Source organism: Ramularia collo-cygni, assembly GCF_900074925.1.
Source record: "Ramularia collo-cygni strain URUG2 genome assembly, contig: RCC_scaffold16, whole genome shotgun sequence".
Classification (NCBI taxonomy): Eukaryota; Fungi; Ascomycota; class Dothideomycetes; order Mycosphaerellales; family Mycosphaerellaceae; genus Ramularia; species Ramularia collo-cygni.
This window is the reverse complement of record NW_019716270.1, coordinates 534,943-561,239: the sequence shown is the minus strand read 5'-3', so window position 1 is coordinate 561,239 and position 26,297 is coordinate 534,943. Positions and strand designations below refer to the sequence as shown.

General features: G+C 51.5%; 6 protein-coding genes and 1 non-coding gene; 5 read left to right on the top strand and 2 right to left on the bottom strand.

The window, feature by feature from the left end:
- Positions 1-783: 783 nt before the first annotated feature.
- Positions 784-2,575, top strand: RCC_09092 (related to putative tartrate transporter; the record flags this gene model as incomplete). XM_023774334.1 has 6 exons in its annotated part: positions 784-989; positions 1,050-1,277; positions 1,342-1,415; positions 1,469-1,610; positions 1,674-1,956; positions 2,027-2,575. The coding sequence occupies 6 exons, from the start codon at positions 784-786 to the stop codon at positions 2,573-2,575; spliced, it is 1,482 nt and encodes a 493-aa protein (XP_023630102.1).
- A 1,685-nt stretch (positions 2,576-4,260) lies between these two features.
- Positions 4,261-4,789, top strand: RCC_09091 (uncharacterized protein; the record flags this gene model as incomplete). XM_023774333.1 has 2 exons in its annotated part: positions 4,261-4,483; positions 4,539-4,789. The coding sequence occupies 2 exons, from the start codon at positions 4,261-4,263 to the stop codon at positions 4,787-4,789; spliced, it is 474 nt and encodes a 157-aa protein (XP_023630101.1).
- A 3,802-nt stretch (positions 4,790-8,591) lies between these two features.
- Positions 8,592-9,966, top strand: RCC_09090 (uncharacterized protein; the record flags this gene model as incomplete). XM_023774332.1 has 3 exons in its annotated part: positions 8,592-9,090; positions 9,141-9,504; positions 9,561-9,966. 3 exons carry the CDS (start codon positions 8,592-8,594, stop codon positions 9,964-9,966), a joined length of 1,269 nt encoding a protein of 422 aa, XP_023630100.1.
- A 1,658-nt stretch (positions 9,967-11,624) lies between these two features.
- Positions 11,625-14,186, top strand: RCC_09089 (related to GTP-binding protein; the record flags this gene model as incomplete). Its single annotated transcript, XM_023774331.1, has 1 exon — positions 11,625-14,186. The coding sequence occupies one exon, from the start codon at positions 11,625-11,627 to the stop codon at positions 14,184-14,186; it is 2,562 nt and encodes an 853-aa protein (XP_023630099.1).
- A 1,383-nt stretch (positions 14,187-15,569) lies between these two features.
- Positions 15,570-16,832, bottom strand: RCC_09088 (probable 26S proteasome regulatory particle chain RPT3; the record flags this gene model as incomplete). Its single annotated transcript, XM_023774330.1, has 1 exon — positions 15,570-16,832. The coding sequence occupies one exon, from the start codon at positions 16,830-16,832 to the stop codon at positions 15,570-15,572; it is 1,263 nt and encodes a 420-aa protein (XP_023630098.1).
- A 1,461-nt stretch (positions 16,833-18,293) lies between these two features.
- tRNA lies at positions 18,294-18,439 on the top strand. One transcript has 2 exons: positions 18,294-18,329; positions 18,404-18,439. It is a non-coding gene; the product is annotated as a tRNA-Ala (tRNA).
- A 423-nt stretch (positions 18,440-18,862) lies between these two features.
- On the bottom strand, positions 18,863-25,546 carry RCC_09087 (probable DNA polymerase epsilon catalytic subunit A; the record flags this gene model as incomplete). Its single annotated transcript, XM_023774329.1, has 1 exon — positions 18,863-25,546. The coding sequence occupies one exon, from the start codon at positions 25,544-25,546 to the stop codon at positions 18,863-18,865; it is 6,684 nt and encodes a 2,227-aa protein (XP_023630097.1).
- Positions 25,547-26,297: the final 751 nt, after the last annotated feature.

Below are 26,297 nucleotides of genomic sequence, written 5' to 3'. Positions count from 1 at the left end.
AAGGATGCACTTGTTTCTTGCTGTTGATGTTCGGCTGTATGGTTGCTTTGAGTGGTACTGAGCCCGATAAAGGTACTGTCGCTATTGTTGCTGCCATTGTGAAGATTTGACGATTCCTTGCTTGTTTTGAGAAACAAATTAGAACAAATGCATTCGTTTGGATATGTACGATGTTTTAATCTGATCAACAACAACGACAGTACGCATATATTGCTGCGCTATGTTGTTGATTCACTTGACCTCGCACTCAATTCGTGCCGCGGAACCGGAGGTCGTGCTTTCTCCGAAGACTGTTGCCCGACATCCCACGGAAACTCAACCTCCGCGGAAGATTCACTAGGCCGCACCACTCTCTTCCAAGCTTTCCAAGAAGCCGGAACTTTGACCCACCGAATCATATCCTTCATGCGAAGCCCACGCGGGAGTGGGCCCCATGCTTCTGCCATGTGGCCTCCAATAAGTACTTGCGGCCAAGACTTGGCCATGAGGCTTGGAATTTGTTTTCTCGTCTACGCGATGAGAACTTCATTCCCCATGGGGTTACCCCGCTGGGAAAAGTCGTGTGGCATTCTCGCTACAGTCTCCAGCCAAAGACCTTGGCGGTAGGGTTCTGGAAGAAGCCATTCTAGCCGTTTGAATGGAGACCGAATAGAGGTATATAGAGACGCCGGGACGAGCGATGTCTGAAGAGTATCGACATTGTCATCTCTCCCCTCCTCCTCCTCCTCCTTGAGAGACAGTATCTCCACTTGGCTCTCACACCTCGACGGACACATTGCCAATATGTCGGACGAAAAGAGGATGTCGATTGAAAAGGTCGACGTGGCCATTGAGACCACAGAGACGGACATTTCTGCCGCAGCGGTGCAGGCCAGATTCCCAACACTCCAAGATCTTGACGAAGCAGAGATGGCGGCTCTCAACAAACGGTTACTCCGTCGAATTGATTGGCGTCTGATGCCAACAATCACCATCATGTTTTTGATGAAGTATGTTTGAAAAACTATCTCCCTCTTCGTCTTGATCAAATTCTGACTTCCACTTTCCAGCTATCTCGATCGTATCAATGTTAGCAACGCACGTCTCGCCGGCCTTCAAGAAGATCTCGGCATGAGTGATTCCGTGTGGAATGCAGGAATCTCAACCTTTTACGTTGGATATCTCATAGGACAATTGCCAGGCAACCTGTGGTTGGCAAAAGTCAGACCGAGTCTACTACTTCCTGGCATGATGATTGGATGGAGCATCTGCACCATCTGTATGCCMGCTTGCACTTCGTAAGTGACCTTGGAGTTGATTCTATCCTCATGGGTCAATTAGCTGACTTTGTTGATATCACAGCGGCGTTGGTTTCTGCATGGTTAGATTCGTTACTGGTCTATGTGAAGCGCCTTTCTTCCCCGGAATCACTTTGAGTACGCAGTCTTGTCCCACATATTGAGAATGCACTCCTCTGACATTGACGCAGTGACATCCTCATGGTACACCAGAGACGAAAGTCCCATGCGCATGGCCATCTGGCACGCCGGCAACACCATTTCAAACATCATCTCTGGTTTCCTGGCCGCTGGAATTCTCCACCACATGGGCGGTATCGCCGGCCTTTACAGGTGAGCATCCTTGGAGATCCTCAACGACTATCAAAAAGCAGCACTAACAGTCACAACCAACAGCTGGCAATGGTTCTTCATCATCGAGGGAGGAGTCAGTATCCTCGTCGGCGTCGTCGCATTTTTCCTCCTCCCAGACTGGCCTGAGAATACGCGCTGGCTCAAGCAAGAAGAGCGAGAGATGGCTCAATACCGAGTGATCATGTCCAACGGAGGAAAGGAAGAGCAAGTCGGTGGCACTTGGGACGGACTCAAGGACGCCGTCAAAGATCCCTTCACTTGGATGTTCTGCGGCATGCACTTCTCCCTCATCAACGCCCAATCCTTCAAAGACTTTTTCCCATCGGTACGTTCATCATACACCCTCATCGTCTTGTGGAAGCATCATCAAAACTGACAGATATACCTCTCCTCAGATCATCAAGACTTTCGGCTTCAGCGAGCTCAACACCTACCTCGTCCAAGCCCCTCCATATGCCCTCGCCTACGCCGTCGCCTGTGCCTGCGCCTGGAGCTCCGGCAAATTCCGAGAATCCTGCTACCACATCATCGTCCCCATTTTCGCATCAGCCATTGGCGTCTCCCTCATGATGTCCACCCCTAACGTGGGCGCACGATATTTCGGTGCCTGTCTCCTCATCTGCGGAACATACAACGGTCTCAATTTACAGCTCTCCTGGGAAACCACTCTAGTCCCAGCGCCACGAAGCAAAAAAGCCGCATTGATCGCCATTGCCAATTGCGTGAGTCAGTGCAGTCATTGGTTCTCCCCGCATTTCTTCCCCACGAGCCAGGAGCCGTTTTATCGTCTGGGAGGTGGGTTGATTTTATTCGGATGCTTGTGCACTGTGCTGCTCTGTTGGGCAGTCAAGGGGTGGGCTAAGAGGCTGAATAAGAAGTTGGWTGAGGCGGAGGGGTATAGTGCGCATACTGGTGTTGAGCGAGGTTGGAGATTCGCTTATTGATTTGGGAAAAGAAGAAATTGGGTGGTAATTGCGATGGTTTTGAATCACGGATTATGATGGATGACACGCAAGGGAGGACTTTTTGTTGATGTTTGATGGGAATCTCTGGGAGAACATCAAGGCATGGCGATTATGARTGAATGAATACAAGAAATCAACACCTTGACATGGTTTGAATGAGGTGTGATGATTCTGTTGGGCTTTATCGAAGATTGATCAACGTTTGTGACACTGAACGACCACGGCCCGGTAATGTCGAAGGTGGCCGTCTCTAAAACACAGAGAATCTTCGACAAGGAGACAAAATACATAGACCATTTAGCTCTCCGCAACGTTGCTCTTTATATGCTCATAGATACTCATCAGCGAGCGTTGTCGCCTGGACAATACGAGGAGAGCCGGCAATTCTCAACTTGACCAGGCCTTGGACCACCCTCTAAGACAAGACCAACTTTTCTCGAAGACTCGTCAATCTTCCCTGAACACATCACAGCACATCTTTCTCTTCACCCCACTTAGACGAAAAGAGACGTAATTCTACAGTCCATCTTCAAATATAACAATTCCTTTACCTCTACTATTTATTACTGGAATATCTAAGGGGACCTTAGGGGATATATGAGCGATTATCCCGCTCTAGTCGGACATATCAGTTGGACTTTCGCCCATGTCAGTCATTATGATGGAATTGACATGTGCTATCTCGATACACTCATGCTATGGATAGCATCTATCATGCACCTACCTCTACCAAGCCTGCCCGGAAGATCGGCATCGTCCAAGCTTGGGAGGAGGACATACATGGATTCCATCATCTCCCGCCAAAAAGACCCCAAAAGCTTTCCAACTCGAGCTCTTTCAAACACACCTACTACGCAACCTATACTTTTTACGCTGTCCAAGTGCTTTGGAATACTCCTAGGAACTAATCGTATCCAACACACCAAAATTCATGGAGAAAATCCCTCGGACAGGATGATCGAGCTAAAGTCCCTTCTTCTTGCGCCGCCGCCAAAGCAGCCCTCCATCACAGTGGCACTTCGATCAACGCCGAATGGCCAGCCCATTGTAGAATGGACGGAGGCCTGGAAGAATTGGGATGGACGATGAAGCCATACTATCGAAAACACCGTCCCTTCATTCTCCACACTTTACTGACGAGGCGACTGGATATGGCAATTCTCTTGACGATATCGTCATCATCTGCGCAGAAACGATGGTCTCAGCCTCCAAAACTGCGGCGAGGATGGATGAATGGATTGCCGCTAGTCAAATGAACAAACTGGAACGTCTCCTTGAGGAAGCTAGACTCAAGCTCGGAGATCTAGTAAGAAGCGTCCAGAGCATTCACTCGAACGAAGTAATCGAGGTCGAGGTAGATATGGCAAAGGAAAGTCAGTTACTCAAAGGAGCGGCAGACATCTCCAGCGCTATCCTTCTAAATCTCAAACACGAGCTCCACCAAGCTACATATCGCGTCCGTGAAATCGATTGGGAAAAGGTACCAGTAGTCGCCAAAGAGTATCTTGCCAAGAATATGCCAATAGAAGACGACGGAGGAGGAGTCCTTGCAAGCACCCAAGTCGAGGTACTCAGAAAAGTCAATCTCATCCAAGATTTTGACCGGCAGGGTCTACCATGGACCATCAAGAACAGCATTACGACCAATATGCCGACCAAGGATAATGTACACGAAACCTTCGAAAGGAAAAAGCAAGGAAGCTCTCGCCTTCATCAAGAATGTTGATTGGAAGAGTTTTACCGGGGAAATCAAGGAGCACATCAGGAGGAAGCCAGGAAATACCGCCATGCTAGTGACCCAATGGACCTTACTTGTTCTATTCCCAGCTCTAATAACCAGTCCAATTGCCAGTCTTTTTGGTTGTAGCAAGTTAGGGCCCGTAGTCGGTAAGTATGCCCAGGCTTTGAGAGATTGTGTTTTTATTGCTGATATGATATCTAGACACTGCAGCATCTGCGTTTGAGTCGAAATATGGCACGCAAGTTCTATTCCGGATACTCCAAAGCTACGGTATGAATGGATGGGGAGTCAAGGCCGTCAACAGTGTCTTCTCATTTGGGAGCGTCTTGGTGAATGGAGCTGCGAGCTTGTCGAAATCTAGTGGAAGGGAGATACTCAAGACGCTGCTGGAATATGTGTATGGGAGTGAAAGGCTGTGTTCGCAAAACCCTCGTCGCAATGTGACGTGTTGAGCTTGTCGGATCAAATGAGACGTCAGGCTCGATGATGGTTCTTCAATTGTGAAAAGCGTCATGAGGATGAGAATGTTCGAGGCTCAGGGAGGTGCATGTTATGAGCGATGATCTCTATGGGTGAATGTTTCACACTCTTCCTTACAGAACAAATCACAAAAGACGAATGCATACAGAATACAACGTCTCAAACAAARTGCAACATTCCAAGTGACGATAAACACAGTCCTTGCCGAAAACGATGCAGCGAAAAGACGGATCGTTGTACGCAGAGCAGAGAGCAAGAAAATAGCCGACAACACCCTCTACTGCAAAGTGAAAGAGATCAAAACAGTACTTACCTCGACTGTCGCGGTTCCAAAGACCTWGAAACACGCCTGTTCAAAATCCACATCACTGACCAGCCAGCGATGAGAGTCTTCCAGCGCACAATCCACCGAAATACGACCACCACCCGCGGAGATATCCACTCCCTCACGAATCCCCTTTACCTTTACAACACGCGACTCGCCAGATCACCAGCGCTTATTAGCATGCATGCATAGATCGACTGTAACATCACGCGGCAACATTACTACTTGAACCAACACCGCGTGGAGCTCACATGGCAGCCGCGTCATGCAACGTGGGAAGCAGGGCACCTTACTGGGCCCTCCTCGAAAGCTCCAATTTGGAGAGGGTACAGCGGGACCTGCTTCTGTTTGGATGACACACCATTATTCGGGAAATAGATGCTCCGCTTACGTGGGATTGAGGTGCTTTGAGCCGAGCTTTGCGATGTGAGGGTTCAGAGGGTTCTGTTGGTTGGGTGCCGTGACTTGTATGCTCCAATGAGGAGGAGAGGCGGGTAGGTGGGTACTTGGGTACCCTTTCGCGTTCGAGACGTCGGTAACACGTTGTTTGGTTGCGCGTTCGCTGCATGGAGGTCGCGTGGCTGCGCGAAAGATTGTGGAGTGCACTTGGGGGTTCCTCTCCCACGAGGGCCTTCATTGGCCAACAAGCACCGCGGCGGTAAATCTAGCACGCTGACGAATCGCCGTGGGAGGACGTTTTGATCGTCAGTAGCTCAGGTTGAGAAAGTTGTCAATGCTATCGACAATCTTGCTTCACCGTGCGGCCGCAGTTGGCGTGGTATTCAATTCCCTCAATCGATTCAATGGTTGTCAATAACTCGCAAGGCAGTGAACTGTGTGGCTGGAGGATCTTCCAAAACCAATCCTGTGAAGGATCCGGGCCAGGAACCGTCATGTTGAAGGCTTTCCGCCATGGCTGAAGGATGGCAACGGCAGGAAGCATCAAAGATCGCCATACCGGGAGACAACTATGAGCTCTCCAAGCTCATCGAAGCAATTCACAGCAGAGATTCGCCCTCCATTCTTCGACGTATACATGCCACTTTCGAACCGTTCCAACCAGCAGGACGATGCCACCAAAGCTCCGTCATCGTGGTTATAGCTGCACTTGCTAAGCCGCAGACGATCTCGCGGGCCATCTTCCGGTAGGTGGCCCCAAAGTCAGCTCCCACGAGCTAATTCCGTTTCGTTTGGGCCGGATCTGGCCGACAATGATGTTGTCGCGATCGCACATGTTACTTTCAGTAAGGTTGGTCGACGCGAATTGGTGTTGGCGCGACTTAGGGCAGCCCGACGATCTGCTTTAAGCTTCAGACTATGAGCCAACATGGCAGCACGTGCTGCCACGATACCCTGTTTGATTGAAACTCAAGATTGATAAGGACTCGGGAACACTGTGCCGTATGTGGCATGCGCTGGCTGGACAAACGCAGCCTCCCAGCGAAGTGATGATCTCTTAATCTGCATGGCAAGTCGCTTGTGATCGACGATGTCCGGTGAAGTGTGTATGCAACGTGCGTGTTATTGCTCATAGTCCGAGTGACAAGTCATGAGCGAGCAATCGGTTTTGGCTTCCCGAGGCTGAAACAGACTGCGTCTTGTGCTGAAGCTCACCGGTCAAGCTGCGTCTGCAGGAAATAAAGCCACCGTCTTATCCATCAGTATTGTTGGCAACAAGTCACCTTCTTAAGCGGTGTGAGTGGTGGACACAATTAGCACAGCCGCGGTCGATCGCTCCATGATGCATCTGAAGAAGAATGTGGGGACGATCACAGTGGGTGTTGTGGCAGCGCAAAGGCTGAGCCGGCTGATCGGCTGGAGAGCCACGAGCCATGCTGCGGCACGCTTAATCAGAGTTTGAAGGAGGGTGCCTGCCCTCGTGGCCGACAGGCATTAAGCAGCGCCAAGCTATCCTCGGTTGATTCTTGGGGATCATCAATGATTTAATGGAGGATCACTGGTAGGATGGAGAGTTTGAGAGATGTACCTGATCCTGAGCCGCGGTGATGGAGGATGTGATGGGATTCGAGACGTTCAGGCCTCCCGTGCAAAGGCCATGCAGTACAGGAGCAAAAAGCTTTCCCACTACCGGCTCCCAAAGCATGAAGCCAGACGGGGCGTCTCCGTGCGCTCGGTCGCTGCCGGATTTTAATTCATGAATCATTCCTCTGAGCGCACATGGCACTCACAGGAGGGTCGCGGTAAGCTGACTCGGAAGGAAAAGAGCGAACGCCACCAGAGCGGGCCAGCTAATCGCATTGAAGAGCTACGCGCACAGCGGCAGGGTGGTATGACAAAGCTCGCTTGATGGGACGGATGATGATTTGCCCTGAGTCGTTGACCATCATCGGTGGATAGAGGCCGGTGTGCGATGCGATGCGATGCGCGTGACAGTGTCCCACGCAGCTCATACGAAAATTAGAGTGCGCAGCGGAAGCGCCCAATCGTTGCTTTGCGCAATGTGAGTCGTTGCTGGACCATTTTCAAGAGGCACAGCTGGAGCTGGAGCGGAGGTGATGTGACGTTGATTGACTTTCCCACCTCAGGCTGCTGCTTTTACTCGATCGGGCCCGAAATTTTCGCTGGGGCTTGCCGCTTCCCTTCCATACCAGGCCGACACGGACCACGTCCACGCCATCCCCTTGCGGGACTGATATGCCGCTCTGCCACATGTCTTTTGGCCCCATCTGCAGCCGCCTGCCTGCTGTGCCTTGCCTATCATTTCCCCGATGTCCGATCCGCCGTCCACTCAGTCATAATCAATCCTTCTCCACTTAGTTAGCCTTGCGACACGAATTGCGTCCAGGCAGCGACCCAGGCTGCAAAATGGRGAGTGAGTGGCATGTCGGCGCTCGGGACCGAGGGCCTGACCTGCCTGCCACCGTGCACATCATCACATTTGCTCACGTTKCGATCGACGCTATCCAGTCTGAGATGAAAGATTGTGAACTCTGAGCATCTTGTTGAATCTTGATGAGTCGTTCGCCGAGCTGGAGCTCGCCAGGACGGCATGGCGGTCATGGCGTCAAAAAGCACATGTGCATCCCAAAGCTTGACCCGCAGCGGAAAAACGTGATGATTGACAGACGCTCGTGGGCTCAGAGTCTAAATTGTATGAGGCACAGGCAACCCTAACAGGAAATCAGAGCTAAGAGACGGGAGCAGGGATCCGCTCCTCTGACTCTGGGCTAGCGACTGTGCCGCTAGTACCGTCACGGGTAGCGGAGTGTTGGTTCACAGGTGTACCTTTATAACGCTGTCTACAGCCCCAGGGCGCAGGCGAGGAACGTGCTAAAAGCGACCAGTGTCTCTAACGTAGCCCTAGTTGATTGTTTCGTCCTCGACTCCCGCATATATCATACATGACACCCCGATCCTACAACGGGACTTAAGAAGTACCATCTCCCAACCGGTTGGCCTACCTTCATCCTTCATTGCCTCTTTTGATCATGGACTCACCAACTCTCCAGTCTGCCTCGAGCACCTCGACTCGCATTCAGACTCACTCTTCATACACCCCAAGGTCATCAGTCGACGACCACGGTGCCATTCAGAAACGATCCAGCAACGACAAGGGACGATCAATCTCAACCTCGCAAGCCGATCGACTGTTCCACCTGTTATCCGAACAGGTCAACAGTGCCGATACTCTGGACACCTGCCCAACATCAGCTGGTGGTATTCAGTGGATTACTCCAGAGAACTCACCACAACTCAACGGCTTTGCTTCAATCGAACCAATCATCGAATCATACCATCAGTGGACGGTACCAACTCCTCCAAGATCTGATTCTGGCCTTCCAAGTGTTTCCATCGAGGAGGACGCCGTCCTCCACAGTGCTTCAGATTTCCCCGACTTCGATCAACCTGCTGCCTCTGAGATGAGCTCATTGGGCTTCCTTCTTCCCTCAKCGTACGGAGCTTCACCATATGATTCTGACCACAACGGTGTGTTCGTCTTGATCGGTGTGGAGTTACAACTTGCTGATTCATTGTAGGCTACGACATGGAACAACCTTATATGCCACCAATGCGTGTGTCTCAAGCGCCATCCACCGGTGCACATTCAGCATACACAACGACCTCATCATCAGAACCTGCCCTATACATTAGCAAAGCTCCAGACGCATTATCCTCGCGAAGGCAGTCTGAGCTACCTACGACGACTTCATCATCTTACGAGCCAAGCTATCGAAGGATCAGCAGTCCGTACGAACCATCCTCCAGTTCCGCATACTCCATGCCCACACGAGACTCCATTTTATCGATCAGCGGCCTTACCCACAGTCCTCTGCCATCACCACACATGAGTGCAACATCTGCGGGACACATCTCACCCCACTACACCACCAGTGTGCCAAGGTTAGTTTCACTCTACAAGATCATGATCGATCAGCGACTAATCTTCATCACAATAGATCACCAAACCCTTATGCATCCAATCCTTATGGAGAGACATATGGCACATCATCAGCCCCTTCGACATCACAACTATATGCATCCAGCCATGCGCAATACCCGCCATCACCATTCGTTGGAAGCAATACCAGTGAGCCCCCATCGAAGCGACACAGCAACGATGGATCGATACGAGTCCTCAACCAGCGCCCCAAACCTCAATGCTGGGAACACGGATGCAATGGTCGCCAGTTCTCCACATTCAGCAACCTACTCAGACATCAAAGAGAAAAGTCTGGTTCCGCTTCAAAATCTTACTGCCCAAAGTGTGGTGCAGAGTTTACGAGAACGACAGCAAGGAATGGACACCTAGCCCACGATAAGTGTACAAAGCAACAGCGTCGCTCATCAGATGTGAGCAAGTGAGGGAGGGCATGGATAGATACCACGGAGGATCTTTAGCATAGCATGTATGCCAGTTAGAAGCATCGTTTAATGAGAAGACGAAATGACAAACTCTACGCTCGGCGACTCCGAAAGGCTCCAGTATCACATACCCCACCTCATCTCTCGTGGAACAAGTGCGCACCGTCATCTGAGGCTGATTAGTCGTCGTATGCAAGGGCACACAGCGAATCACCCGACGCAACGTAGACTTCGCCTACGTCCTGATTTTCTGTTGGTGATGAAAGCAGGTCCGAAAAAAGAAGAGGGCCAGCGAAGATCTTCGACGTTATAGGTGGTGAGACATTGTCCGTGCCATCTCCGGCCAGTCGTGTCGACGAGGTGAAGTTTAGCGTGGCAGACAGGGATGCCACATTGACCGGTGTGCACAGACTCTGCCCTGCCGGATGAGTAAGCTCGTAGGGAAATGCCAAGGCTAGGGTTCGACAGTTCGCTGAAACCCGGTCTCTGCGCTCGGGCGTGGCGGGGCGGATCCGTAAGAACTCAGGAGGGCGCTGGGAAGTCCCACCCGACTCTACTGCCTTCGCCTAACAAGTAAGTTATCGTCGGGATTTTGGTCGGAGTCATTCACAAGATAATGATCGGGGAGGAGATGTAACATGTTGGTGTTGGTCACCGGAGGTCCGTGGCGCGCTGGCTGTTCTTTGAGATCCGAATATAGGTGCAGTACCACACCAAGCGAGTCGACAGCTGCACATCTTCCACGTTTTGATCTGCAGGATGTGCCAGACGGGACGGTATGCGCGCCTAATCCTGAATCCTGATGAATCCCTCCAAGCCATGCCATGCCATGCACAGAAGAAATGTGCCGTGGTTTTGCCCTGCGGCAGGAAGACACGGCTCCTTCACCACGTTGAATGGTACGGCATGATGATCCTGTCAAGATTGTGTGCTCACACAACGATATGCATGTTCGTCATCGCGAGTGGCCTTCGCTTCGGTTTGATATCGGTGACACATCCGGGGGTACGGAGTATCCATGAGTCGAGATGGGGCTCCTCGCGAAAATTCCCAATTGGGCGCAGTGCGCGAGGTTGCTGCCCATGTCACATGTGGGACGACAACAACAATTCCAGGTCCAAGRGATTGCCAGTAGGCTGAGTCCGTCGACCGGTGAAGCAAGAAAATAGAATCGACCCACCATGGTGGGTGCGGTCGGATTGTCCCATGTCTTCTTGCACCGAGTATGCGAACCCCAGATCTGGCGGGAATCTGACGGACGATCTGACACATCCGAGATTAAGACGTCACCTTCACATGGAAGGAAGGGCATCACATCAACCACGACGGATAACAGACGACACCATGCCTGCTCTCACTTGAAGCTGCGATACCACTGCAATCAAGCCCCCAGAACATACTCATCTCAGAAGTCACAATGTTCAAATCCATGGCCCAGCTATTCCGCGTCCACCAGTTGCACACCAATACCCGAGCATTAAACCACCACACGCAGTCTATACGAGGGAGAAGACACGAGGCTAGCAAATAAAAAATTGAATCTCCTTTTTTCGAAGAAACCAGACGATCCCGATCGTTCCATCGGGCACAGTTCCGATCTGCGCATACAAATTGTCGCGCATAATCCCAGCTAGATAAACAGCTTGCCGAGCCTTGTCATGGCATCCATCTTCACATATGATCCCAATCCTCCGCGGGTTGCTTCTCCGTGGTTGAAAGCTGAAGAAGCCGGTGCATCCGCCGGCGACACCGAGGAGCTCCAAGCTGCATCACTCTCCTTGCAAGAAGGTGCACAGACAGGACGGGTGACTCGCCTACATGCAGAGCCGCAGGAAGGACCTGTTGAATACAAACTCCATCYCCTGCTGCGTCCACGCCGAAAGTTCCGCTCCACAAGCACGGGAACCCATATCTCGGGCTCGAAGCATTCCATGTTTGATGGCTATCAGTCCAACCAGAGTTTGCTAGGCGAAGGTGTAGACCAAGCCACTGTGGCAGCCTCGTCTGGCATAACGCAGCAAACTAGGCAGCACAGATTGGAGCAGTTGACTACTCAGCTCCTCTGGCGACTGCAGCAATCATCCCCGCATCACACATCTTCTGCTACGAACACAATTCTCCCTTCTCTTCCGGAGGCATTACCAGAGTTGCAGGCACCACAACAGCCAGCAAAACTACTCCATGGCTTGGAAGAGAGTCAAGGCGCTCTGTATGAGATTGGCGTGACTGATGATGGTACGCTTGTAGGGCTTGCGGAGGATGAAATGTCCGAGAGTCTCAACAATCTACGTGCAATGGCTGCCTGCTTGGGTTGCACTGTGGAGGTCCTCCGTAAGGAAACCGTCGGAGCATGTGAGTGGTTTGAAGACGCCGTCGTATCAAGAAAGGAACGCAGAACGCAAAAATCAGGCAAGCTTGTTGTCGCGGAGGCTTTGGTCAAGCCATTCCTGCACGTCAACATCCACTCCCCCTCTGTTGGTGATGCAGACCGTGTCATATCGCCTCCGAGCTCTGCAGAGCTTGCTCCCCTCACCACCGAGCAGCTTCGCATCACACTCACTGGACCTACAGGATGTGGCAAATCTACATTACTGGGAAGTTTGGTAACTTCAACACTCGACAATGGCAGAGGCAAGTGTCGATTGAGCATGCTCAAGCATCGGCATGAGATCACCTCGGGTATTACCAGCTCCGTAACGCAAGAGCTCCTTGGCTACCAAGATATTCGTGGTGGTGACATGGCAGTCGTCAATTATGCTACCGAAAATGTCGCATCGTGGATTGACATTCATGTTGCCGCAGGAGGCGATCGAATGGTCTTCATTTCTGACTCGGCCGGCCATCCACGGTATAGAAGGACGACCTTGAGAGGACTGATTGGCTGGGCACCACATTGGACTCTGCTGTGCATCCCAGCAGACGACACTGAGCAGGTAGGAAGCCGGACAGGTCCTACGGCTAGTACTTCCGTTCATGACATGGACCTCTCTGGAGCGCAAATCGACCTTTGTCTACGACTCGGTCTTCATCTGGTAATCGTCATCACCAAACTAGATGTCGCTTCCCGCTCAGGTCTGAGAGAGACGTTGACAAAAATCTTGGACGCTCTCAAAGCTGCAGGCAAGAAACCGGCTATTCTGCCTAACAAACCAGGAGTCGTCAATGATGAAACTGATCTACAGGTCGTGGGACATGATACCGTAGCCGCTGCCTTCAAAGCTTCGGTCCCATTACTAAACGACCCAAGACAAACAGTACCCATAGTCTTAACCAGCGCTCTCGATGGTACGGGTGTATCAACACTCCACGCCCTCCTTCACGAGCTGCCACTCCCTGATGTTTCTCAGAGTAAAGCTTCCTCGTCAACGGTCTTCGACATTGAAGACATCTACAGCAAACCTGCCGAAGTTGCTGGTGTCATCATATCTGGACATCTCCGTGCTGGAAACATCTCCGTCGGAGATGAAGCCGTTATCGGACCCGTTTCCTCCATCGATTCACATGAAGATTCTGAGGATTCGGATGAGAGACCGTTTCGTAGGACTACCAACGGCCTCCCCACGTCTCGGTCTTTCCCTGGGGCATTGAGRGGTTCACATTTAGGTCCACAATTCTTCCAACATCCCAACCAGGAGTGGCGAAGGGTGAAGGTTTTGAGTGCAAGGAACTTGAGACTACCCGTTCACACGATCCAGGCTGATCAAGTAGGGACACTGGCCATTGCTGCTGTTGATACAGATGGCAAAAGTCTACCATTGGGAAGGCTACGAAAAGGAATGGTTTTGACAAAATCACAACCGCTAGCTACAAGGAGCTTCACTGCGAAGTTCAAAAGAGAGGATCTGGATGGGCTTGCTGTGGGGAATCATGTGGTGGTTTACATTTCTAGCGTGAGAGCTAGCGCCAAGGTCATCTCCGCAAGAGCGCCAGACTCCCCAATCGAGGAGAGAAGGACTTCTTCGAATGCAGAGGAGGCGTTCGCTTTCGACGAGGAAGAGGTCCAAGAGGCAAAACACGAGAGGTTTGCGGGTGTGATGACAGTAAAGGAGCTCCTGGTTACATTGAGCTTTGTTGCTTCCAAGGAATTTGTGCAGCTGGGAGATCAAGTGTTGGTGATGCCTGGAGGTGGACCGGGGTTGTTTGGAGGGAATGAAAGGGGTGAGAAAGGGTTGGCGGGACTTGAGGGATTTGTTGGGGAGATTGTTGAGGTTCGGGGGTGAGGATGGGCATGTTGTCATCATCAGACTCATGCWTGCTTGCCTGCCACGTTTTGTTGGCTGCTGCTCGTGGCGGCCATGTGGAGGTACGTAGCATGTGTTCATCGTCGAAGGTAAATGCCGCACACACGTACAACCTCAAGTCGAGCGTATCGGCATCTTCCAGCGCTGTTTCACCCAATCCAACTTCCAGGTTGAATTCAACAACAACCCGATTCGGATCTACTATCAATCTCACCAATCCTTTTCGCACCCTTATCAAGGAGGTATGTGGCCCCCAAAAAAGCATGCCCTAATCCAGAAATCGAACTACTCCAACCTAAATTAGAATGAAAGTTCATACAACAACCTCGTCAAAACTTTCAAATTTCGAAGAGATAACTTAGACGGAACATGCCACGCGAAAGAAAGTAAAATAGAATAACACGAAGGATGCCCTCGATTCCCATTCCGATTTCCCGGAAGAGAAAGATGAAGGAGTTGCTCTCGCTAATTCGTAGCCAAAAGGAAGAAATCCATTATTATACAAAGTAACGCACGTTGCTACAGTACTCCTAATAATACAATATCGCGCGCTCGCACGTACGCTCATCGATCTCCATCTCATCCCACGCGAACAACGCACATGGCGAGCGAAAAACGTGGCTCAGACAAACGAATAAAACTCTACACATCCTCCTGCTCCTCCTTATCCTCCTCCTTCTCCACAATCATCACCGCCACCAACAACAACAACGAACAGAGACTTGGCGCAATCCCTGTTTCCCGTGCGTGATACTTTATGTAGWCTGGTCAGTACTCGGTAAAGTAAACGTTCCAGTTACTATTTTGGAGTACTTATGGCAGGACATGCATGCTTAGTTTACGATTGACGTCAGATCGGGAGTGGTGGTATTGCCTTAGGTACCTTATTCTCCGAGCGACCTGCGTGCACAGCATGCATGCCTGTAGGCGAGCGAAGGATTTCTAGCGTGGTGTAGGGCAGGCAGGCGCGAAGCATCAGCCAAGCCGAACCAAGCCAGGCAAGTCAAGTTGAGTGACTTTGAGAAACTGGAAGGTACCAAGAGATTCAATCGGTCGGGATGATGACGGTCGGTTGCACTGCAAGTGGGGACGGATACTTTACTCAGCGCAAGTCTGAATGAAGGAAATGTGACGTTAGACACTATCACGAATAGTACAGTCCATCAAATGAAACATGAACGATACAGTCCATCAATGAGATATCGARGATAGTCCATCAACGAGATATGATACATTACGCAGCAAGGGCGACAAGCGATCGCATTGCGTTCCACTTGCAAACACTTCTATAGACCTCACCACATCCAGGGGTGAAAGAAGCTATGCTACATGCCTTCCCAGAACGCCTCCCAATGTATGTGATCACTTGTAGAAATCGAACTTGTCCGCCTCACTGGCCCCCTTGACTTGACTGGTATAGGCATCCTCAAGATCCTGCTGGATGATGTTGTATCTGTTCTTGCGCACCGCTCTTAACCCCGCCTCTTGCATAATCGCAGCGATGACTGCGCCTGAAAGCGGGTCGTTGCGCACAATCAACGAGTCCATGTCCACTTCAGGCGACAAGCTCATCTTCGAGGCGATGGTGGAGAAGATCAGACGTCTCTCGCGACGGTCACGAAGGTTGGGGAACTCAATCTTTCGGTCCAGACGACCGGGACGGAGGAGGGCGGGATCGAGGGTATCGGCACGGTTGGTGGCCATGATGACCTTGACGTTGGATGTCTGGTCGAAACCATCCATTTGGTTGRGGAGTTCGAGGAGGATACGCTGGACCTCGCGATCRGCACCCGTCTGCGCGTCGAATCGCTTCGTGGCAATGGCGTCGATTTCGTCGATGAAGATGATGGCCGGGCTGTTCTCTCGCGCCATGCGGAAGACATCGCGCACCATCCGTGGGCCTTCTCCTAGGTACTTTTGCACGAATTCGGAGCCGACGACACGGATGAAGGAGGCGGTGGTGCTGTTCGCCACGGCCTTAACCAGCATCGTCTTGCCACATCCCGGAGGACCGTAGAGGAGCACACCACGAGGGGGGTCGATACCGATCTGCTTGTAGAGGTCGAACTGGGTGAGGGGCAGCTCGACGGCCTCGCGAATCTCCTGCTTCTGCATGTCTAGCCCACCGACGTCGGCGTAGGTGACATCGGGCTTCTCATCGGCGCCCAACATGGCGATGCTGCTGTCGGCCTCGGGGGGGAGAATGTCAACCAGACTGTTAGAGTGTCGATGCAGGGCGACGCTGGAACTGGGCTTGAGCAGTTCGCGGTCCAAGGTGCTGAGGATGCGCACGACGTAGTTGCTCCCCGTGCTCGACTGCACAATTCCAGTGTTTTGATCAATGGCCTCCATAAACTGTCCAATGACCAGCGGCACGCTCTGTATCCGCTTGATCTCCTCCTGTGCGCGCACCAATTCCCGCTTCAGACTCCGCTGCTCGTCCTTAATGTACTCCTCTTGGAGCTTGATGTACTCCAACTGGCGCTGCAGCTTCTTGTACGTGGCATATTGATCGTCCGAGTCCGCCAGTCCGGCCACGCTGTCGACATTTGCGATGGCCGAGCTGGGCGTGGGTCGCTTGAGATGCGGCGCCTCGACGTTGGCCGGGTTCATCACGTCGGCCATGTTGGCGGTCGGGAGGATTGCAGTGTTGTAGCCGGGAGTCGTATGTCGTCACAGCGGAGCGGAGTGTGTTGGCGGTTGTGYGGTGATGGTGCTGATGAGAATTGGTGGGGATGGGTGGAAATATGTGGTTGTGTTGGATGTTGCACGTCGCCTTCAAACACCATCACGACGGAGGTGACGCTACTAGCGCGGTCAATCGGGGGTCCAAGCTTCATGCTGACTGGACAGGCCGTCATCAGGTACCCGAACCGCCTCACTTCTCCTCCAACACCATTCACTTTCACTATTACATGTAAACAATGGAGTCRTGCTTCAGATGCATGTCCTTACGGGATTATCTTGTCGTCCAATCAAGGCTCGAAACATCGAAACCATGCCTGTTTCAATCCAGCTACACACGAGCCTTGGGACCATTTCATCATGTTCAACTCACTGCAATGATCATGTCTAGATCCGGCATGTCCTGCTGGCAATTCAGTGAGCATTCCCACGTATGCCTCTTTGCAGATACGCCTCGAATGAGGCAATTTGGGAATAGAACGAAAACGAGGTCGCGTCATGCCATGTACAATGCAGGATTCCACATCCGTACGATTCTTCGCGGCATGCGCTATCCTGGCCAGGGGTGATATCCCATCCTGATGTACCTTCTACGCTGCTCTACTAAACATGCATCTTGTGAGTTCACCGTAGTAAGTCGCCCCTGTCTATGTGACGCTGAGCCTCGATGTGTCCTCCGTGAGCCTGTCGCACGCAAACTAGTGGCTGCTTGGCTGCTTGTAAGCATTGCCTTTTTGGAAATCTTGTCTGGCCTGATACTGCAAGAGAACGCCAGAATGGGATTTCAATCTCGTTTGAGACCAGAAGATTCAGAGTCCAGACCAGACCAGAAGCTCGATCCAAACGACATCCGACCGAGTCAAGAAAGAACCTCTGAAATACCAAGTCAAACGACTTCGGTACTAAAAGGATGATAGGCCTTCCATACTAGAGCGGCATCGTAGTCTGTAAGCTGCCTCGGAATCGCACTGGTCTGATCCTCGCCCTTGCCACTGACTCCCCGTTTCTTCTCCTTCGTCCAGCTTTCTCATCTTCGCACTATCCGTACAAATCAAACGACATCCCATACATACACTCGCAACCACTACATCTCGCCCTCTAAGCAACAAGTCCAAGCAGAAGAAAAAAGACCGCAACGCCAAGCAAAACTCGCCATGTGAAATGAAACTCCATGTCACCCTCATTCCCCACCACAACCAAAAACAACTCCTTACCTTCCCTCACCCTCCCAAGCCCCATCTCCAATCCCCCATCTCCCCCACAGCACCGTACCACACAGCCAAAACATCAACATTCCATACCACCCCATCTCCACCTCTTCCATCCAACCACAATCAAAATACAACACCCACCCACCCACTCACCCACATGCACAAACAAAACCAGCGCATAGTAAGAAAAGGGTTCATGGCGCAGTGGCAGCACACTCGCTTCGCACCCTTCCTTTCAAAAGGACCCATGGGATTACTACCCACCTACCTACCCATCTCAATGAAAGATAAATGCTTGTTTGCGAGAGGCCAGGAGTTCAATCCTCCTTGGATTCATACATTTTTCGTCTTTTGTCGTTGTCTCAGACGGGGGTTTTGGCCCACGATGTTTCTTTTTTTTCCACGCTGTTGATTATATATAGCGAGAGAAGGGATGGAAATTCTTTCTTTCTTTTTTTCGTCTTGTCTTGTCTTGATCCCTGACGATTTCGACATACCTTGAGAACGTCACGCTTCGAAATGCATTGGCATTGGGTTTCATCTACTGTCGTGGTATTTGAGCGCAAGCGGGCAGCAAGATAGCGACTGGAAGAAGGAACACAAACAAGAGCTATCACAAACACACACACGAACAACATCGTTAGAAAACTCCCTCATTGTCARTCATACGATAGATTTCCACATACTCCCCACCCCAAAAACACCCAAACGCCAGCGCAAAAAAGACGCATCAAATTCCCCCAACAATCATCATCAACATCACAATTGTGACAAAACCCCCTCCAACATCCTCAACCCCCAAAACTGCGCCACACTCCTCCAAACTCCCACCCGTCTCTCCACCTCCCCCTTCCCAACACTCTCGACCCAAGCCCCAGCACACCCACAAAATTCCATAAACTCATTCGTGCGCACCCGTCTACACTTCCCACACCGCACATCCTGCGTCATCCACTCGACCCGACATCGCAGAACCTCGCGGATCAAACCCTCTTCAATCACCAGCCGATCGAACCCCGCGTTGCAATTATCACAAGTCGGAGCCAGAGAGCCATCCGGGCCGGAAAGGTCGCTGTCACGACAGAGATCGATGGATTGCGCGACACAGCATTCCGCACAGCTTAATCCGGGGATGACGCAGCTGGTTGAAGGGTTGGAGAAAGCTCCCGCCGGGGAGAATTCTCGGATTTCAAAGAGATGGAGGAGATCTTTGCGGAGTAATCTCGCTTCCAATGTGATGGTTTTGTCGAGAGAGAGGACTTGCATGRGACTTTTGACGAGTTCCAGGACGGGATTCTGGGGATTGAGATGGCTTCCTGGTAGGGTGGGGAATTTCCAATCCGCTACGAGTTCTTCGTGGAGGGATTCCGTGCGTTGGCGTTTGATGAGTTGCATGATTTGCTTCATCAGCGGTTTGCTGAAATTCTTGGCCAGGACGTTCCCTGGTGTGGTTTGATCTTCGGTTTCCGAGTTGAAAATACTCGCGTGGATGGGTAGTTGTGTGGCTCTCGCTGAATTCTGTCCTGGACCGAGGCGTTTCCTCTCATGCATCAATTCGATATACTCCACAACCCACTGCCCGAAAACCGGCTGGAGGATCTCTGGAAGGAAACTGGCCATTTGCCAATGCATGATGGTTTCCAACTCTTGATTTCCCGCTTCGACGACTTCCACGCAGCCTTTGCCTCCGTAGTTGAATTCATCATACCAAGCGAGATAATCCCAGTATTCTCGAATCTCCAGGTCGAGGAAATGGAATGCCGGTTTGCCGCGCATGGTTTTGAGGATGTAGGCGCTGTATGCAAAAGCGTTACCAACTTCGGCTTTGCTGGTCTGCAACAACAATCGTCCCGAGTTGGCGAACACGACATGCGAGCCCACGCGTCGAAATTCCGACATCAATTGCTGAAAGGCTTTGCGTTGCATGACTTGGACGTAGAAATGTAGGTTCCGGTCGTAGAGATGACTTCCTGGGCTCTCGACCCAACGGACGAGATGCTGAACCAGAACATCCGCCATCCCGCTTCCACTGCTATTATTGCAGGCCTCCTGCCACCAATTCTWGACCATGGCTCTGAGAGCTCCGATTCCCGCGGCGGCAAAAGAATTCTCACTTTGAAGGTTCTCCCCAGTCTCATCAAGAGCATCTTCTTTCGCTCCAGCGCCGGAGATGCCCATGGGATCAGAACCCTCCGCTTCGTTGAGAACTGCAGAAGCGAGAATGGTATTGATGGCCAGATTTTTGATCTGAAGATCAATACAAACAGAGCTGTATGTTCCTGGGACGTTGACGGCAGGCATCGAGACGGTTTCCATGCCCCCCATCACGTCGTCCTTCTCGTGGCCGGCGTGGTCGGGTCGGGCGTCTCGACTCCACCAGAGGACAACGCGTTCGGATTGGAGGCGGCGAGCGTAGGAGACATCGATTAGGAAGCGAGGGTCGTCGTATTCGAGGTTGCAAAGGGGGATGTTGCCGTATCTTGCAAATTCGAGGAGATGTGTAATCCAACCTCCGAGGTCGAGGTAGTGGCCTACCAATCGTTTCGCGACGAAAGATTGCCAGCCGAGAGGAGGAAGTTGTTTGTCCGTCTCGTCTGGGCGGAGGTTGAGGGAGGGGAGAGTTTGAAGGGCTGGCAGGTCGTGAAGGAGCATTTGTGCACTGTGGGATTGGAGGACGAGCATGATGGGGAGGGTCTCTGCTCGTTGGACCTTTTTCACTGCGTCTCCGAGTTCTTGGAGAGCGCGGCGATGGGTCGTCACTTGCACAGTCTTGAAATGCATGGCGTCTGGATATGCAAGCATATTCTGCCCCGGCTCGCCTGCATTCGCTTCCAACTTCCTCGCTAAAAGTTCCTCGTAGATGCGGTCGACATTGGGCATGCCTTGCTCGCTACGAGCACGGTTCAAGACCACAATCGTAGCTTCTGGCCGGGTAGATGAGAAGACTGCGTAAATTTCTCGTTCACCAGCAGAGATGTGGTAGATTGCGAGGTAGGAGAACATGGCGCCGCTCATGTATGGTCGCTTGGGAGGGACAGTGCGAAGTTTGTCGAGATCGAAACCCTGCTCAAGGCCTTTACCCAACACGCCGCGCTGCTTTTCGTCAAAAGTGCAGACACAGCCAAGTTCCAGCAAGGCGCGGATGTTGAGAGGAAGTTGTCTCTCATACACGCCTTCCACTGACGCATGATTGAAAAGCATGGAAAGCTTTTCCGTCTCTTTGACGTAGACCTGTTCGCTCATGGTAAGCTTGAACAGATGTGTTGAAGGGTGGCCATTGGGAAGAGTGTGGTTCGTGATTTTCTCTGCCGTCACTCCATCGACAGTGACGTCCGGAAGATCATCCTCTTTCAGGTTGAGGAAGACTTGTCTCGGGACAATGACCTTCAGCTGATGGACTTTCTTATCAATAAGCACAAACGCCTTGACTTCACCCGGCGACTCGGTCTCTCGAAGTTGCAATATCTGCCAATCGGTGGTGTACAGCATCTCAGCTTGATTCCGGAAGAAAGTACCAATAGCATCCGTTGCATCGGCCCGCTTCTCACCAAACAGCTGACGTCTACGTTGGCGAGCAGCTTTCTGGATCTTCCACTTCTTCTTCTGGTATTTCAGCCACCCGGGGTAGTCTTCCGTGATGGAAGGCATCACAGGAGGAAGGGTAACGTACGGATTGATGGGCGCGACGGGAGCCTCATCGATAGTCTTCCGCTTCTGCGATCCAATAGCTCTCACAGCAGTCGACGTCTTCAGCTTGGACACCGCAGAGGAGCCAAAGTCTTCCATGTCGCCACCGGCTCGAAGCGCCATGCTGTTGGCATCGAGTTCTGCGAGTGGCTGCTTCCCAAACATATCCGTCATTTTCTTCTGCTTGAAGACGTCTTCTTTGATACGGATCCTTCGATTGAGCCAATCTGGGTGAGCGACTCTAGGGACAGGGTTTCGGACCTTTTGCAGCGCAGCAGGGATGGTGATGAGCTTTTGAATGACCGAACCCAACCGCTCGAGGTAGTAGTCCCAATCGATGATATCTCTTGGGTCCATCGTTCCTGGATCTTCCTTCATCCACTTCCGAAGGTAGTATCGCTTGACAGTCTCCTCTGCCGAGAAGATAGCGACTGGGATTGCACGTTCTGTGACGGGAGCATTCTTGGGCCGCGACGAGATAATGTACTTGCAGTTCAGTCCTTTATCTTTGACCATCTGCTCGCCCAAGAACTCGGCAAGCCGCTTCGCCGTGGTGATGGCTGTGGACTTTTGGGCGCCGTACTCTTCAAGCGTCTTGGCCATGCTTTTGTTCTCGCAAATGAGATCAATCAGCTCTTCATCTGCGAGTGTACTTCCATGCGAGTGCAACACGTCCAGCCACTTGTTCGCAACCTTTGCGACAGCGCCATATGTCTCCGCAAGAGTTGTCCCCTCCAAGAAGAACTTGAAGATTTGCTGCTGAAAGATCTTGATCAATTTTAGCTCTCCTCTCCGCTTGACTTCGAACCCCTTCAATTCTGCCAGGGTACCATCGTCGTTGAAGACAGCATACCGCTTCTTCAAGTTCTTGTCCTCTTCCTTTGATGTTGGCAAGATCATGGCTTTGTACGGGCCATCGACTTCGAAAAAGATGGTGTTGTCGCTRTGAGTCTCATACTTGAAGGTCTGCGGATCGACAAGCTCCTGATATTGATGATTGGTGAACTTTCCATGAACAAGATGATTCAACATGACACACGGGTATGAGATGGTCATCTTCTTGCCGTTCTTCAGCTTGAAGCCAAAGTTTTCGGGGAATGTGGCAGGGAGGATGCACCAGATTCCGTCAGTGTCCAATTCCAAGGGTCTACCAATCCGCTCGACTAGCTGTCGAGCCAGTTGGATGATGTGAGCTCCTGTCAGGCAAGTCACACCAGCCATCTCCATGGAATACCAGCGAGATCCCTTTCTCATGACGTATCCGTAGAAGGAGTTCAGAATGACCTTGTGGGCAAGTTGGAGAGAATCAAACAGGACAATCATCTTCTTCGCTTCTTCAACCTCACTTGCGGCGGCATTGGCCTTTTCCAACTCGGAGGTCTTGCCTTTCCACACCTTTTGCTTTCCCTTGAAGTCGTRACGACGGTCTCGGAAGTCCTTGACAGTGTCGACGTAAAAGGGATTCTCGCGTTGGCAGATGATTGCCTCTCGCTCAATTGTCTTGGTCTCGTGAATCTTGTGGTAGATCTTCTTGCTGTAGTCCGTCAAGCGTTTCCGCACCATGCCAGTCTGCTCATCCAAGCTGAGGTCATGGAAAGCTCGGGCGAGACCGTTGGGGAACTTTGGAGGGAATTTCTCATTCTCGAGGGCGTGCCGGATCATGTTGTATTCATCTCTCTTCGCCGGGAGGAATTCCCCTCGCCAGGACCACGGCATTCTCCGGTCGCAAGTCTTTCCAGGTCGGTTGAAATCGCAAGCAGCACAGACAGATTCGTCAATCATACTGTCAGGTTGCAGTCGATTTGTCGTCATGATGTTGGGATACATGGATGCGACATCCAAATGGTATATCAGTGGCTTCTCCAGTCTGTTTGGAGTCTCCTTTAGTTGCGTCAGCCGGTCAACAATCTGAGCTTTAACTTCATCATAGTTCTCCACATCTTCCAGGGACTTCTTCTCTTCAACTTCAATGCAAAACTTCAGCGCTGCGTCCAGATCTCGTAGTAGATCATCAATCGCGGTCGGATCCACGGCAAAGTTGGTGGGTATGTCAGCTCTAAACACTCCGGCTTCGATACTCTCCACGTGTCCTCCGACATATGTTTCACTGTCTAATAGATGGCCTTCCCAGAAAGCCTCGCGTGGCTGGACGTGCTTGTTAGGGAGGACAATCTCCTTTTTGTAGGCCTCGACCATGAGTAACATCTCACAGAGCGTCCCCGTTCCTTTTCGCAGCACATCATCCGGTCCGAGGGGAATGATGGTACACAGCGAGAAGATGAAGGGATGCACGTATTTCATGTAGAGGTAGTATGTGGCCACGGCATCCGAGACGGAGTACTCTGCGAGGGTTTGTGGTCGTTCTTGTGCGTAGGGAGTCATCAATTCCGGATCGAGTTCATCCGGATCGTAGCCCAATTTGGCCACTGTCACCGCCTTCAAACCACGACTTCCTTGTGGGAGGTATGAGTCACGGCTCACCCAGGCGAAGGCGTCCATGTGTGCGCAATGAGTTGACTGATAAATGTCATCGTTGTTCTTCCGAAAGCCAATCTCTTGGTACATGTCCATGCCATGCWCACTGGCACGTGCTTCCACAAACGGCCAATCGAAGAAATCTCCGTTGTATGTGACAATGATGGTCGGCCGTGCTTCCTTGATGCAAGTGAAGAATCTCTCCAAGACGGCTTCTTCGTTGGGCTCGTTAAAGATCATAAACGGGCCTTGGAATTCCGGCTTTGGGGTGTAGTCGAAGTCTTGAATGTCCTCGGATACAATCTCTCGATTGGTGATGAGGAAACCTTGGCCGTCAATCATGTATGAAATCATCATGACCTGATCAATGGCAGCGTCGGGGAACTTGAGGGGAAGTTTTGTCGTTTCAATATCGTAGGCCATGACAATGGGGTCGGCACGTTGTAATCGCTCTTCAATGCACGTCATTTTGATGTGGCCGTGCTTTGCTTCGACCGTGTACCACTTTCCTATCCGGATAWCCAGGTCGATGGCGACTCGGACGTGATATGGCACGTCGTATTCTCGGATATCCATGATGAAGTCGCTGGCATCTGCAAGTCCCGTGCGTCGTCGGTCTTGTTCGGATTCGTCCTCGAACAGATCGAATCCAGCATTTGCACTGGCGACTTCGGCATATGTGTCCATGGCGCTCGTCTGGCACTTGTTCTTCTCGGCAATCGGCATGATTGCTCGTCGTACCGCCATCAAATCGTTGACATTGGCAAAGGACAATTTCAGAAAAGTCCTTCGATATCCCAACAAGTGATTGGGCATTTTGAGGTCCTCCTTCTCCACCTTTTCCACCGCCACGACCAATCCCTCGTATCCCCGCTTGACAAACTCCTCCACCTCGGGCTCCCTGCCCTTTTTGACGGCGATGAGAAAGTAGGGCTGATATTCCACGCTGGCCTTGAACGACTCGCCCTCGTCGTTGATGAAGTAGAAATCCACGGCGGCCCTCCCTCCCGGCACCTTGGAGTCTTCAATGGCGGTGCTGTGCATGTTGCAGAGCCATCCCGTCCGCTTCTTTCCCGCCTCAAATCTCTCGAATCCCTGAGCATCGTCGATTTGGTTGCCCAGTCGAGTGGCCTCGATCCGCTCATTGTTGGAAGTCTGCTCGGAATATCGCAAACTGCCCGCATCGACCGTCTTGCTCTTGGGTTGTCGCGTTCGATCCGACAGTTGGCCGGGTTTGTTGGCCCCAAACCGCGACTTTCCTTCCTTTCGTCGCACCGGCATGATGGAGAGTGTGCGTTGGCCGGTCTGGCCTGTGAATTCTGCTGATTATCGCTGCATTTCTCGTGGATGAAGGAAATCTGTCGGCAAAGTCGTGGATCGTTCAGTGTTTTCGTGGCAATATGTCAAGACCAGACGAGGGGATCTGGACGGTCGAAGTTCGCGTCTCTGCGCGTCCGACCCGCGCTCAATTTAGCTCAGATTTGATCGCGACTGATCTAATCTAATCTAATATATATCAGATCTAATCTAAATCAATCCACGCCGACACCCTTGTGGCAGGTCAGCCGAGACATCATGTCACCTTCGTTGGCAACATCACCCTCGCACCACCTTCTTCTCCTCCCACCCACTCCGCCACACAATAATCATCATCACTGCATACATCTCTCATCTAATACTATCTTCAATTTCATCTCACCTACTTAGCGCGCTGTTGGCAACACGCGCCAAGTGGTGCCATGGAAGACGAACAAATGCCAAACTGTGGATGCATCCGGTAAAGTACTGATGACGGCCTCTTGGATTGTAGAGAGCAAAAAAGCATTGAATGCACAACCTTAAGCTTCAACCTGAATTCCTCTATGGTACATGAACAAAGACCTTCCATTCCTGGGATAGTCAAGTCTTCGCCGGAAACGTTCAATATGTTCATTTCCTTTGTCACCCATACCCACTTCCATCGCTGTTTCTCTCCCCTCCAATGCGTAATATACCTCTTCTCTCCTCTCTTCAACCCCCACATCATTCAGCA